This window comes from Vicia villosa, linkage group LG6 (genome assembly GCF_029867415.1).
Source record: "Vicia villosa cultivar HV-30 ecotype Madison, WI linkage group LG6, Vvil1.0, whole genome shotgun sequence".
In the NCBI taxonomy this organism is placed as follows: Eukaryota; Viridiplantae; Streptophyta; class Magnoliopsida; order Fabales; family Fabaceae; genus Vicia; species Vicia villosa.
The window spans coordinates 121,867,809-121,882,492 of NC_081185.1; the positions used below are offsets into that span (position 1 = coordinate 121,867,809).

At 31.9% G+C, this 14,684-nt stretch overlaps 1 protein-coding gene across 1 annotated transcript; it reads left to right on the forward strand.

The window, feature by feature from the left end:
- Positions 1 to 466: 466 nt before the first annotated feature.
- LOC131614560 (protein DETOXIFICATION 12-like) lies at positions 467 to 4,786 on the forward strand. Its single transcript, XM_058886128.1, has 7 exons — positions 467 to 703; positions 2,600 to 3,144; positions 3,318 to 3,404; positions 3,530 to 3,586; positions 3,691 to 3,929; positions 4,189 to 4,394; positions 4,513 to 4,786. The coding sequence occupies exons 1-7, from the start codon at positions 467 to 469 to the stop codon at positions 4,552 to 4,554; spliced, it is 1,413 nt and encodes a 470-aa protein (XP_058742111.1). The 3' UTR covers positions 4,555 to 4,786.
- The last annotated feature ends 9,898 nt before the right edge of the window (positions 4,787 to 14,684 follow it).

The window sequence follows — 14,684 nt, forward strand, 5'->3', positions numbered from 1 at the left end:
TTAACAAAAAATTATTCATTTTATTATGGTATGCGGATTATTCATGGAGAAACGTGGATCATATTCGAATTAGAGTTGTGAAACACGTCAATCGTCAATCGCTTTAAGTGGGGCGGACCAATGAATCATCCTAGTTCTAGGTGTTATGAGTTCAAAGTTATGTAACAATTAGTAGAATTTAAGATTCATCTAACATGCTTAAATACCTAAAACTCATCTTCTAAAATAAAAAACAGTCCGACATATAAAAATAAAACCAATACAAAATAAATTTTGAAAAGCACGAGAGTAGAATCCAAGACAAAAGGTATATATATATATATATATATATATATATATATATATATATATATATATATATATATATATATATATATATATATATATATATATATATATATATATATATATATATATATATATATATATATATATATATATAGTAGCTTACCAAAATAAGCTATATATGGAAATAGAAGAAGGTTCAGAGACAAGAGAGTTGGAATGGAAGAAAATAAGAACAAGATTTATGGTGGAACTGAAGAAAGTGGTTATTATAGCTGCACCAATGGTGGCCTCATCTATGTTGCAAAACCTTCTACAAGTAGTATCGGTGATTATGGTTGGACATCTTAATAAGTTGTCTCTCTCAAGTGTTTCCATTGCTACATCTATCACTAATGTTTCTGGCTTTAGTATTTTGGTAAGCTCTTTATCATCATTTGCTTTCCAATATGGCTTTTTATTGATTATTGTTCTTTTTCATTTTGATTATATATGCTTTGCATTGCTTCACTTTCACTTTTGAATGGCCAGTCTCTAAGGCCACTTATCTTCCTTTCTTTGCTCCACTTATATTGATAGTTAGCTCTAAGAGTCTGTTTGTTTTAACTTTTAAGAAACCAACAATCTTGAAAAATATCACTTTAGAGAACATTATTAATATTATCATCAACTTTATTTCAACATTTATAATTAATATATAATTTAACTTCTCAAGAATATTTATAAAATATATTTAAGTTAAAGTTTTAAAATAAAAAAATAAATAATTTAGATAAATAACTTAGAGACTGAGCGTGTTTGTTTTTAATCTATGACTTACATTCTTGAAAGAGTAATGATATATATACACCAAATCCCTATACTAATATTTAAACTCAATACTATTTACCGTATTTATACAGTGAATAGTGTTTTTTAAATAAAAAATATTTTTTTGAATAGTGACGTAAACAGTAAAAAATTATTATAATAATAAATAATATTTTATGTTTTAAAATTTGTTTAAATAAAGAGATACCAATAGAAAATTGTGTCATTAACTAACTTTATAACTTCATTAACTAACCATTTATATTTTATTAACCAACTTTATTTTGCTACTAAAAGTTATTTTTAAAACTGAACTTTTATTAACCGATTTGATAACTTCATTAACCAACATTTTACACTCCATTAACCAACTTTATTTTACTACTAAAAATTATTTTTAATATCTGGACGTTTATTAACCAACTTCATTAGTTTATTAATCAATTTTTTACTTTTCATCAACTAATTTTGTTTTACTACTAAATTATTTTAATATTTTCGCGTTTATTAACCAACTTGATAACTTCATTTACCAATTTTTTATATATCATGATCAACTTTATCGTTGTTTACTATTCACGTACATGCCACTATTCACTATTCATATCACTGTTCATAAAATATTTTTTATTTAAAAAAAACACTATTTACCGTATAAATACGATGAATAGTATTGAGTGTATTTATTGGTGTAAGAAACGGATGTAAGAATAGCATTACTCTTTTTTAAAATAACATGGTAGCACGGTGGTTGAAGAGTGTTTTGTGAACAGAAATTTAAAGGTTGTATCCTCCCCATCTTCATTTTTTAACTAAATTATTTTATTTACAAAAAGTTACTCTATTGAAGTTCTAAACATCTTTCTAAACTTAAAGGGAAAGAGATGGAACAGTGAATATATTTTAAAAATTTTATATATATATATATATATATATATATATATATATATATATATATATATATATATATATATATATATATATATATATATATATATATATATATATATATATATATATATATATCTTTTAAATAATAAGTTTTTCTATAGATAAACAATTATTTACTTTTATTTATTATTGATAATAGTGGTGGCTATGAGGTTGTTGGTTGTCGCTACCTATAACGACCATCCGCCACCAACCACCAACACCATTGGTAGAATGTCAAATAGGCGTTTTTATTTAATGAAAATAAATTCTTAGTTATTCATTAATTTAATTGGATATCGGTACCTTTAGTGTAAATTGGTTTAAATTTTTAATTTTTTTTTAAATTAAAAATAGCCATTGTAGTTAAACTGTTTGACAAAGGTTAAGCTTTAAATTTAAAGGAAACGACCCTTTGGTTGATTATATACTTTGCTTTGTTCTTATATATTGTGAATTTTAACAATATTGTTTTTTTATTTCATCACACTTGTATTCATATGAATGTACAACACATCTAAATAAATATTTTGCAATGTGAGTGACTTTTTCAACTATGTCAATACTATTGTAGTCAGGGATGGCTGGTGGAATAGAAACTTTATGTGGACAGGCTTATGGAGCAGGACAATTTGAAAAACTGGGAATTTACACCTACACTGCAGTAATATCCCTTGCCATGGTTTGTGCACCAATCACTGTTTTATGGATTTTTATTGATAAAATCTTAATTTTCATTGGCCAAGACCCTGAGATTTCCATTAAAGCACGTACATATGCTCTTTGGCTAATACCAGGACTATTTGGCTCAGCAATTCTCAAACCCCTAACACGTTTTTTCCAGACCCAAAGCATTCTTTCTCCTATGATTATAAGCTCCTTAATAGGTTTGTGCTTCCATGGAGTAGCTTGTTGGGTCTTAGTATTTAAATTGGCGTTGGGATCTGTTGGCACGGCAATTGCCTTCAGCTTAGGAATTTGGTTGAATGTTGTAATACTTTTGTACTTCGTCAAGTATTCTTCTGCTTGTGAGAGAACATGTGTGCCATTTTCAAAGAAGGCTTTCCTTGGATTTAGAGAATTCTTTGCCCTTGCTGTTCCTTCTGCTGCTATGATTTGGTAACTACTTCTTATTGCTCTCTTTTTCTTTTCTCATTAATTAAATCAAGTCATGAATATTACTCTCAAATTTAAATTTTTTCAGCATAACCATTCATGATTTAACCAACATGGTTACTTGTTTTACCACGTATATATACATCTGTTATCAATAATTGTCTGTCTTCTTTCAGTCTCAAATGGTGGGCATGTGAGGTGATTTTCTTGCTAGCTGGACTTCTTTCTAATCCGGAGTTGGAGACATCAGTTCTTTCTATATGGTAACATATTTTGATTTTAGGATATGCTTACTCAAAAAAATTATGTATAGTTACATCAAACAATATTATGTCTTAGAAGAAAATAAAACCACAGATCTCTAACTTTCCCATGTGTGTCTGATCAGCATGTCCATCTCTACACTGCACTTCACTATATCTTTTGGACTTGGGGCTGCTACTAGGTTTGTTTCTCTCTTCACCAAACTATATGGTAATTTTATCCATACACTAATACTAGCATGTAAATATAGTAATATTAAAAGTAAATCATTTTTTTATGTGACAGTACACGAGTTTCAAATGAATTAGGGGCAGGAAATCCAAAAGCAGGCCATTTTTCTGTTTGTACGGGTATGATCCTTGCAGTGATAGAAGTTGTTATTGTCATCATAATTCTGTTTGGATGCAGATATGTCTTGGGTTATGCTTTTACCCATGATAATGCGCTTGTTCATTATGTGGCTGTTATGACCCCTTTTCTGTGTGCATCAATATTTACAGATAGCCTGCAAGGTGTTCTTTCAGGTTAACAACTCTTCTTTACACTTCTTTTGCTATATTTTATTACACGTTGTAAAGTTCTATCTATACTATTATTCAAGCATGTGTACAAGTTTATCATTGAGTAATTAACACAAGTAACATATTTAATATACATTTATACATTTGAATGTTAGTAAAGTAATATACATTTCGTTTTATGTCAACTACAAGACTTAAACTCTCGTTTCTATCCTGGTGCAAAATTTGGGACATGTGATTAATCATTTTCTTTAATAATTAGGGGCTGCTAAAGGAAGTGGCTGGCAACGTGTTGGAGCCTATGTGAATCTTATAGCATTTTATTTATTAGGAATTCCTGTAGGCGTAGTGTTGGGCTTCATTGTACATTTCAAAGCAAAGGGCCTTTGGATGGGAATAGTATGTGGTTCCATCGTGCAGACAATTTTCCTTTCCATTATTAATGCTCGTACAGATTGGAAAAAACAGGTCCATAATTTAGAAACTTGATACTATCGGTGTTCAATAAATATGTTTCTTTGTTACAACTATATGAATATATTTGTTTTGTGTGTTAGAAGTACAATATATTTATATTTTTTTGCAGGCAACAATGGCAAGAGAGAGAGTATTTCATGATGCTACTTAGGATGGATGTGTAATAGATCTCATGATTGATGCTTAAAGTTAATGGGAGCAATTTTTATATTATGCATATATTGGAAAATTCGTAAGAAATCATCTGGAATATTGATTATTATGAGTTGACTGGTTAAACAAATTGTTAGTTATATAGCAGTTTCAAATTCTTGTTATGTTGGTTATTAGTTGAAGAAAAAATAAACTCTATAATCACTCATGTAAAGTTCCAAACTATAAATAAGGACATTTTATTTTCAATAATCAAAGTGAAGAAAAGTGACATGTCACTATAGATGTATACTTAAGACACAAAAAGAGCAACATAGATGTAACTATGCACGACTAGCTTAATTTATTTATTTGGTCTACAAGACTAGTTTATTTTTCATGTGATTAAAATGAGTAATGTATAAAAAGGGTAATGGTGATAAAAAGAATAGAGAGGACAAGGTAATGAGATGTCACTCATGTGTTTATTTAGAAATGAGTTTATTCCTCAATATTTTTTAATGATTTAAAAAAAATTCATCTGGTTGTTATTTTCTTTTGTGGTAGATCTTCTTATTCAGACATGAGTCTTATATTCTTATTCAAACATGGTTGTTATTTTTCTTTTAGTATGAATTATTATTTGTAGAGTTGAGCATGGTGATAGTTAGGTTGAAGAAGATTAATCAATTTATTTGAAAAAGATAAAAGTAACTCTTGTTAAGACAATCACACACAAAATCTTTTCCACCTCTTCTATTTTTATCAAACTTCTTAAAATCTATCAAAGCAAGAATGATATTGATTAAGAAGTATTTATAATTAATTAGGAAAGCTAATTCACTGCCAAATCGATTAAGACATTGGTCAAAGTGATTAAAGCAAATAGAAATGTCTTTTAATCGATTAGAAAAACCATTAATCGACTAAAACATATAGCCATTTGAGAGCTTCCTTTTCTGGATTAGGGTTATCATTTTTAAGGATGGTTTAATCGATTAAAAAATGTCTTAATTGATTAACTCATTTATTTGGTCCATAGATTATTTCTTTTTTTGAGCCAGTTTTTTTTTATATAAATGAGGTTTCTTCTCATTTCATTGGACACCATATTTCTGAGAACAAACCTCTATATTTATTTCTACTCTATTTGCTTATAAAATTCCCTTTTTACTAGAATTATAGTAGTACTGGAAGACTATAAAGCTCTTTTTAGAGTAGTGTTATACTGGTGTTATGATTAATCTATTTTATTCATAAGTGTGATTCTCTTATGTAAAATATTTTGTAAAAGAATGTGAAGGTTTCAAGCTAAACTGGAAAAAAGTTTGGTTGAAGGTTCTTGAGTTAAACATTGTAAAAGCTCTATCTTTTGTTGAAGGTTCGTGGGATGATCCTCTGTAAATGCTCCAAGTGTTGTTGAAGGTTGTTTTGGCTGATCCTATAAAAGCTAAGTTTGATTTTAGTGAAACTCTCAAGAGGAACATTTTTAGGACAGTAGTAGGTCAAGTGGTTAGGTTGAACCTGTATAAATCTCTGGTGCAATCTCTTTGTATCCTTTCTCTTTATTTTTCGTTGTTTATTTTCTTTCTGTCGCGTATCTTTCTTCTTCTTCATCTTTTTCCTACCTTTTTTGATGCCATCTCTCTATTTATTTATATATTCTAATATTAACATTTTCAAAAATCAAAGTATTTATAAATTAACCTCAAGTTTGGAATATCACAAGTCATCCCCTCTAGTGTTTGTAGTCACTTGGTCAACGTGATATTGGTTGAAGGAATGATCCAAATGTATGACTTATGGTCATCATTTTTTATCTTTGGAAAGTAATGAAGACATGAAAGAAGGCATATTATCACCAGCTCTAAGATTTCCCGCCATTGCTAAAAATTACTCCTAGGTAGACATGAGATCTTGGGAACCCAATCCTCCTACACCAACGAGGAAAAGTTAGACCTTGTGTACTAGAATGTAAGATCGTCCTCAATTTGGAAGGCGACTCTCCTGAGAAGTGGCATGCCCATGTTAGAACATAGTTTGGTTCTACATCCTTGTAATAGTTTTGATGATAACAAATACATACACTACTAGAAATTTGGCCTACGGCCACGCTAAAATTGTCCACAGCTCAGAAACTGTGGCCACATATATGATTTGGCCATGGTTATCAAAGCGTAGACGTATGTTATAAAATATTGAATCCGGAGTGTGAAACTGTGGTCTTTCCTTCAATTGCCACGGTTAGACAACTGCAGATATTTTTAGCCGCAAAAGAAAAATCGTGGCCTTATAATTTTGACTATAAACTATAGCTCAAGCCCAAAAAATTTTACCCCGCCAAAATTTCCCCCTATTTTTTTAAGTTTCCCTCTAATTATTTTCTTTTCTAATTTTTTTAATTAAAAAATGAAAAAAACATTGAAAATGTAACTAAAATAATTTTTCCTCTCCAATTCCTCACAAAACATTTTCCCTTCTTTCTCTCCCAAAACCTTCGTCCCTTCTCTCTCACCAGAAACCCTAGTTCTTTCTCACCTTCAGCCGAAACCGCACATTCTCGAATCTCTGACGTTGTTCCGCCGTTGCCTGCTTCCGTCATCAGCGCCAGTTCATCGACGAACCACTCGCACACCAACGCTTCACCGATTCAACACCACGCGTGTCTTCCTCTCCAACAGATCTGGCCGCAATACTCCCTCCGACGACTCAATCGCTCCGGCCAGCCATCACCCCATTTGGATCCGCGTCTTCCTCTCCAACTCTGTGGTTTACGCTCTAGATTTCGTTATCCTTATCAATATGTGAATTACTGCTCTTTCAGATCTATGAGGTTCTTCTTCAATCTACTTCGTTAATACAGATCTACAATGTCTCTTTCTCTGTTCTATAATATCTATTGTGTGATTGTTTGTTAGGTACATGAAGGTGATGTGGAAGATGTGGCTTTAAATTTGAGGAATGAGTACTTGTTTGGCTGTTTTAGGAATCTTTACCAAACTTGATCTGTTTTCTGTTGTTCATTCAAGCAAGGTGTGTTGTTAATCTATCTAAATCACACAAGTAATTTTTGTACCCTAGTCCCTTTTATTTGAAAATTTAGTATTGATTCTTCCACACAGAGCCACCACCATCTTCGTTAAATCTTCACAACAGATTTGACTGTTGTAATTATGCCTTTATTTATTTCACATATTTGCTAATGCTTATAGGTAGGTAAAATCCTCTGTTTAAGTTTTCTCTTTAACCATATATAACCCGAGTGAAATATGCGGAAGTCTTTGTAAATTATTATATAGTGGAGAGATGGCTGTTTAAATCATTAAATTCCCAGGAGCTCTTCGCAAATGCTTATGATCATTATTGTTCTTTGCTAATGTTTATTATAATCTCTTTACTAAACTTGTTTGATTTTTCACTTTTATCTCTTTTACTTGCAAGTTCAACGAAGCATGTTAATAATTATAGATGACTTAATCATATTGTATAATGCTTGTTCCATATAAATCCCAAATTGCAATTTTCTTGTCATAAATCTTTTAGCATAAATTTATGACACAGTTGGAAAGTTCCCAACTCTTACTTTAATTTATACTGAAATCAACCTTGTAGTACTAATGCTAGGTCCTTAAAATTCTCTCAAGAGATTAGAATGGTTTTGCAAAACTAGAAAGTTTTCCAATGATTTTGGTCCTTCAGTTCATTCATTTTTTCACTACCATTTGGTGACCCTTAATGTCTTGTGAAAATTATGTCATTATTGACTGGTCTACTTGTGATTCTCTTGGGTTAAAGCAGAGCAGCTGTGCGATGATATTTGATGCTGATATCGTGATAATCAGCATTTACTGTTGCTGCATTTGGTGGAAGAACTATTCATGCTTACCACAGGTATATGCTTACTTTGAAAAAAACTAAGCACGGCTGCACGGCTGCTGCATGATTGTTATTTGTCAATTAATATTGTGAAAAAGAAAAAGATCCATTTTAATGTTGTTTGTAAATTTCTTTGTATAGAAGATGCTATTTCAACTTTCAATTGACTAAATCTTATATGGTTAAGATATGATTCATTATGTCATTACTAATTACTCATGCAGCAACTGTTAAGCCATGTTTGTGCTTAAATGCTTCTTGCATACACAGAAAAAAAGAGCAGCTCATTGAAGGTCAAACAGGATATAAGTTTTTTAATATTCTGCTCTTGTTTATTGCTCACTTTCTCTTTGTTGTAATGTTGCAGCTACTGTGTTGCTGCTCGCTTGAAGTTTCATTACACGGTTCTATCATTCGCAATAATTTTGTTGATTAATTAATTATTTTCTTTTGATTTCGTATTATACTTCATAAAATTATTTGATAGAATGATACTCGATACTAATACTTGATTGAAAATGTAAACTAGATGTTTATAAACTTAATTCTGTGATTTAAAATGTTAGTAATTTATTTTGCTTCTAGAAGGATTATGGATGGATTAATGCATATTTGAGGAGGTTTGTATGACCCTGCTCGAGATCGGTATGATCATCATTAGAAAGGATTTGAGGAGGTTTTTGGGTTTTCTATTTATTCACATATTTGTTCATTCAATTTGTTAATTCTATTGACGAGTTGATTGAAAAGGCCGATGGATTTGCAGGAGTATTTCCAGGTATGTCCTCCTTGTTAACATTGATTTTTGGTTTAGTCAAAAGTCTTGATTGTCGAATTATTTTAATCTTTTTTCTTTATATGATGTGATAGAACACAAATATTAAATTGTCAAGAGGCTGCAAGATAGGAACCATATATGCGGCATGATAGGAGATCGCGTGAACGATGCTCCTGCGTTAAAGAGAGCTGATATCGGAATTGGTGTTGCGGATGCCACATATGCTGCTAGAAGTACTTCTGATATTGTCCTTACTGTTTGAGTGTCATTATTAGTGTTGTGCTCAGCAGCAGGGCCATTTTCCAGAGAATGAAGAATTATACCGTTAGTTTTCTTTGCATATCTAATTCAATCTTTTGATTTACCATGTTAGATGAATACTTGCTCAACATTTTTAGTTTTCTAATCACAAAATGTTTGATTATGGAACAGATTTATGCTGTGTCAACCACCATCCGTATCGTGGTATGTGTTGAAGTTATCTCGTATTCTTTATACCACTTCAATATAGTAATGTGAACTTTACCCGTTCCTGAATTTTGATCCATGTATTGTTCAAAATTGATATTAGTATTTTTTTTGATTTGGAGTACATTACAATTGGCCATTGAGAGCACATGCAAATGATACATTACTTTTGAAAACATGTCTGTTTGAATCCATTATGAAACCTCTATATGTACTAAATATCTATATCTATGTCCAACTGCAGGTGGCTGAAGAGTATAGACTTGTACCAGATTATTTGTATTTGACAGTAAACTACATTGATCGGTATCTATCTGGGAATGCCATGAACAGGAAACAATTACAATTACTTGGAGTTGCTTCTATGATGATTGCATCGTAAGGAAGCCAACAATTAAGGAAGAAAATTATCATATATGGAGTATGATTTATAATTAACCACTTCTAGAGATGATGATCTGTTTGTAGTGTTTATAACAAGTCTTTGTCACTCAAGTTTTTATATTTAGTTTTGGTTCAGGTTTATTAGATATATAATGTACTTAGTCAATCATATATTGATGCTATTGTCATTGATGTGTAGACAATAAAATAATTTGTATTCATAAAATTATAGTAATCAAATTTTAAATTCTTTAAAATTGGCACAAGTGATTGGTGTGTTGGATTAATACAAGCCACTAAATTTATTTACATTAAATTTATATTAAACCGTGGCAAGATAAATGGTTTAGAATCCATAACATATAACCACGATTTTAAATCTGTAGTCATAACCAAATCGTGGCTATATCTTGAACCAAAACTGTATGTTAAACATTAAATTGAAATTGGGCTTTACCATATGGCCACAGTTCTGTAATCATGGCAAATACAAACCGCGGCCTTAATCAAACTACCTAAACCGTGGCCTAAAAAAGCCACGGTTGTCAAAAAGGCGTGGTCTATATCAAAAAACCGTGGACTTTACTTTAGGCCACGGCCGCATACTCCACAGTTGGATTTTCGTGGCCAAACCGTGGCCTCAGCGTTACGCCACGGTTATTTTGCATATAGCCTCGGTTTCTTGGGCGTGGCAGGAGACCTTTTTTTTTGTAGTGATAATTTTCAATAAGAACAAATATGCACTCTAATCGTTTGATTCAATATGCAGAAGTTATGAAGCACTCTAAGAAGAAAACTGAGTTATAAAGTGATCTCTCATAAGCAGAAAACTGCATTGAGAGAAGCTTACAAGAACAAGAAGATTCTAAAGCGTAAACGAGAAGTTTAAAAGAATAAGAAGTTCTAATGATTGAGAGAAGCTTACAAGAACAAGAAGATTCTAAAGCGTAAATGAGAAGTGTACAAGACCAAGAAATTCTAATACTTTGAAAGGGAAGTTTACAAGAATAAGAAGTTTTGATACTGAAACGCTTCAAGCACCAACAAAGCTGCAATAGATACTCTAATGATCAGAAGATTGAATTACGTTACTCTATTTAATACAAGATCAATTAGTAACGGTTGGAACATAATTATGGTAGACAGAATCTTTATTTTTGGAAATAGCTTTAATCAACATTTCTTCAACCTTCCAAAACAAGAGAACGTGTCTCTCAACGGATCAAAAGCTCCACCCTGTATAAAGAGGACATCATTGAAGAATTGAGGCAGAACTTTCACGCATGCACGAATTCAAAGAGGTATGCTCAACTTGAAGAAGATGGTGTATAGCTTACCTCAGGTGAAGGAACCAAGTCACATGTGTGAGGACTGCTGCAAAGCAATCTAGGAAAATATTCAAACATGACTTGCCTATGAGGTCGAAGGAAAATCTATAGCTTGTTCACTCTGATGAGTGTGGACTTTTTGAAGTCAGATCGAATAAAGGTAATTGCTATTTCCTAACTTTCATAGATGAATTCATAAAATATATGAGGATCTATCTAATTGAAAGGAAGAGTTAGGTATTCACATAGTTCAAGAAGTTTAAGTTGCATATCGAAAAATAAAGCGAATGCAAGCTAAAGAAACCAAGAACTGGTCGTGGAAGTGAATATACTTCTATGGAATTTGCAAAATTCTAAATGAGGAAGGTATAAAGAACGAGGTCATTACACTCTATACACCTCACCATAATGGTATAACTAAAAGGAATATAGAAGTATACTGAACATGGCTAGGAGTATGTAGAAAGCTAAAGAAATATCAAAGAGATTTTGGGGATAAGTCGTTTCGACACTAGTGTACATACTCAATAGATGTTCAACTAAGAAGATAGTCGACAAGACACCTTATGAGGCTTGGACAAGACATGATAGGAGCCAAATGTTAGTCATCTTAGAGTATTTGGATCAATGTGTTTGAGGCATGTACTTGTGCAATTGAGGAAGAAGCTAGACGATTGAAATTAGGCCATGGTGCTAATAGGTTACCATTCAACTAATGCATACAAGTTGTATTCACCAACTGATGATAAATTAGTTATCAGTAGATATGTTTTGGTGGACAAAAGCAAAGGGTGGAATTAGAATCAGGGGCCACTTTGATATGAGAAGGATACAATCACACCTATGCTTGAAGAAGACCAACAAGCTAAAGCCACAACCACTAAAAATGAAGAACCACTTGAGCATAATGTTAGAAGATATGTTGGAACGAGAACTGGGTCGACAAGGCTAGCTGGATATGAGAGATTTCCAGATCAAGCAATTGACATAGATGGTGATCTCATAGAAGAAACAATGATGATGGTTGAATCGGAACCAATTGACTTGGATTAAGCCATGATTGATTCAAATTGGTTGGCAGCCATGAAAGAAGAAGTCAGGGCAATCGAGAAGAACAAGCTGAAACTGAGGCCAAGTGGTAAAATTTCAAGTATAAGGCAAGACTAGTTGCGAGTGGTTTTCTACAAAAGCCTGGTGTCGACTTCAATGAAGTATATGCACCTTTTGCAAGGCTGGAGACAATCAGATTGTTGTGTCAACTGCAACATACAAAATATGGAAGATACATTAATTAAATGTAAAGTCAACATTTCTGAATGGACCATTAAAATAAGAGGTCAATGTTAGTCAACCACCAGGATTCGAAATTAAAGGGTTGGAGTCAAAGGTGTACAGATTGAGGAAGGCTTTATATGGTTTGAAGCAAGTCCAAGGGATTGAAATAGAACAATAGACAACTTCCTAGTTAAGGCAGGTTTCACAAAGTATGTTTCAAAATACGGAGTATATATAAATAATGTAGATAGGGACAGTCGAATCATTCTATGATTGTACGTGGATGATTTGTTGATCACAGGTGCAAATGAGGCAGAGATACATAGAGTCAAGTCGAAGTTGATGCATGAATTTGAAATGTCTGACCTAGGTAATTTGTCATATTTCTTATGAAAGAAGTTTAAAGACACAAGTGAAGGAGTGTTCTTGCACCATAAGAAGTATGCTCAAGATATCTTGAAGAGGTTCAAGAGGAGCAATTGTAATGCCGCTATCACACCATTGGAAACTGGAGCAAAGTTAAAAAGAAAAACAAATTATGAGTTTGTAAATGCGATATTATACAAACAAATCATTATATCTCTAAGGTACTTATGCAATACCAGACTTGTTATTTGTCAAAGTGTTGGACTTTTGAGCATGTTTATAGAGAAGCCACAAGTGTGTCATCTTACAGCAACCAAAAGGGTGCTGAGATTCATAAAGGGGACAATCGAAAATGGTGTGCTGCTGCCAAATGTAAGGAACATGAAGAATAATGCATAAGTGTATGGTTTCACTGATTCATACTTAAGTGTAAATCAAGACGAGAAGAAGAGTATTGCAGACTACATATTCATTATTGGAGGTGCTCCAATTGGAGCTCAAGAAAGAAAAACATTGTGGCTTTGTCATCTTGTGAAGCTGAGTACGTGGCTACATCACATGCAGCATGTCAAGCAGTATGGATAGAGATGTTGCTTGAAAAGCTCAAGATCATATAACCTAAGAAAATGAAGTTGTTTATCGATAACAAGTCAACTATCGACATGGCAAATCACTCTGTGTGTCATAGTCGAAGTAAGCACATATACAGAAAGTATCATTTTCTTAGGAATCAAGTAAATAAAGGAAAGCTTGAACACGAACATTGCAAGACAAAATGACAACTGACTATGTTCGACCAGGCTATGTTCGGCCTAGTCGAAGTAGTTGTAGTTAGTTCTGTTGTCGAAGTGGGTAAGTCAGTATTCGACAGAGTTGAATACTGCAGTTTGCATAGTGTATTTTGTTATGCTGTAAATAATAACAATTTCATATTAGTAATTTCCCTTGTCACAATATACTCTCTCTCTCTCTCTCTCTCTCTCTCTCTCTCTCTCTCTCTCTCTCTCTCTCTCTCTCTCTCTCTCTCTCTCTCTCTCTTCTTCTTCTTCAATATTTTGAAAACCCTAATTGTTCCAACAAGCATACGAGTAGAAGAGCTTTAACACTTTCTCTCTTTGAGACTTCAAGATCATTTGGTTGAACTATTTTTACTGATAAGTCTTGAACTATTTTTTTTTATCAATTATCATCATCATAAGCTTTGCTTGACAGTTGAAATCAGTTCTCCTTCTAAAAAAAACTCTTAACATCCAAAAACTATTTAACTTATAAAAGTTGCCAAAATATATATTCTTTATAAATACCTTAAATATTTTGGATATATATATATTTTTCATAATCATGATTATGATTATGTTTATTGTATGATTATTTTATGGTAATTAATTCTTACTTTGGATAAAATTTATAATTGTACAATAATGAGTGATTATATTTTCAATTAAAAAATCAATTGTTTGTTTTAAATATTTTTGTCATAGTGTTATTTAAAAGTTAATAATATCTTACTAAATGATGTTATACAAATTTGTCATGCAACCTGATTTGTATAATAAATGCTAATAAAACACACAACTAAATGAAATATTCTTAAATCTTTTAATTTAATAGCCAAAAGGGCAAAACCGTCATTGCAAATCGATTTTTATTACCTGCTTCGTATACTACTGTACT

Coding starts and splice junctions, on each gene's coding strand:
- LOC131614560 (XM_058886128.1), top strand. CDS start 467: ATGGAAATAGAAGAAGGTTCAGAGACAAGAGAGTTGGAATGGAAGAAA. Junction 3,145..3,317: donor CCTTCTGCTGCTATGATTTG/GTAACTACTTCT, acceptor GTCTTCTTTCAG/TCTCAAATGGTGGGCATGTG. Junction 4,395..4,512: donor GTACAGATTGGAAAAAACAG/GTCCATAATTTA, acceptor ATTTTTTTGCAG/GCAACAATGGCAAGAGAGAG.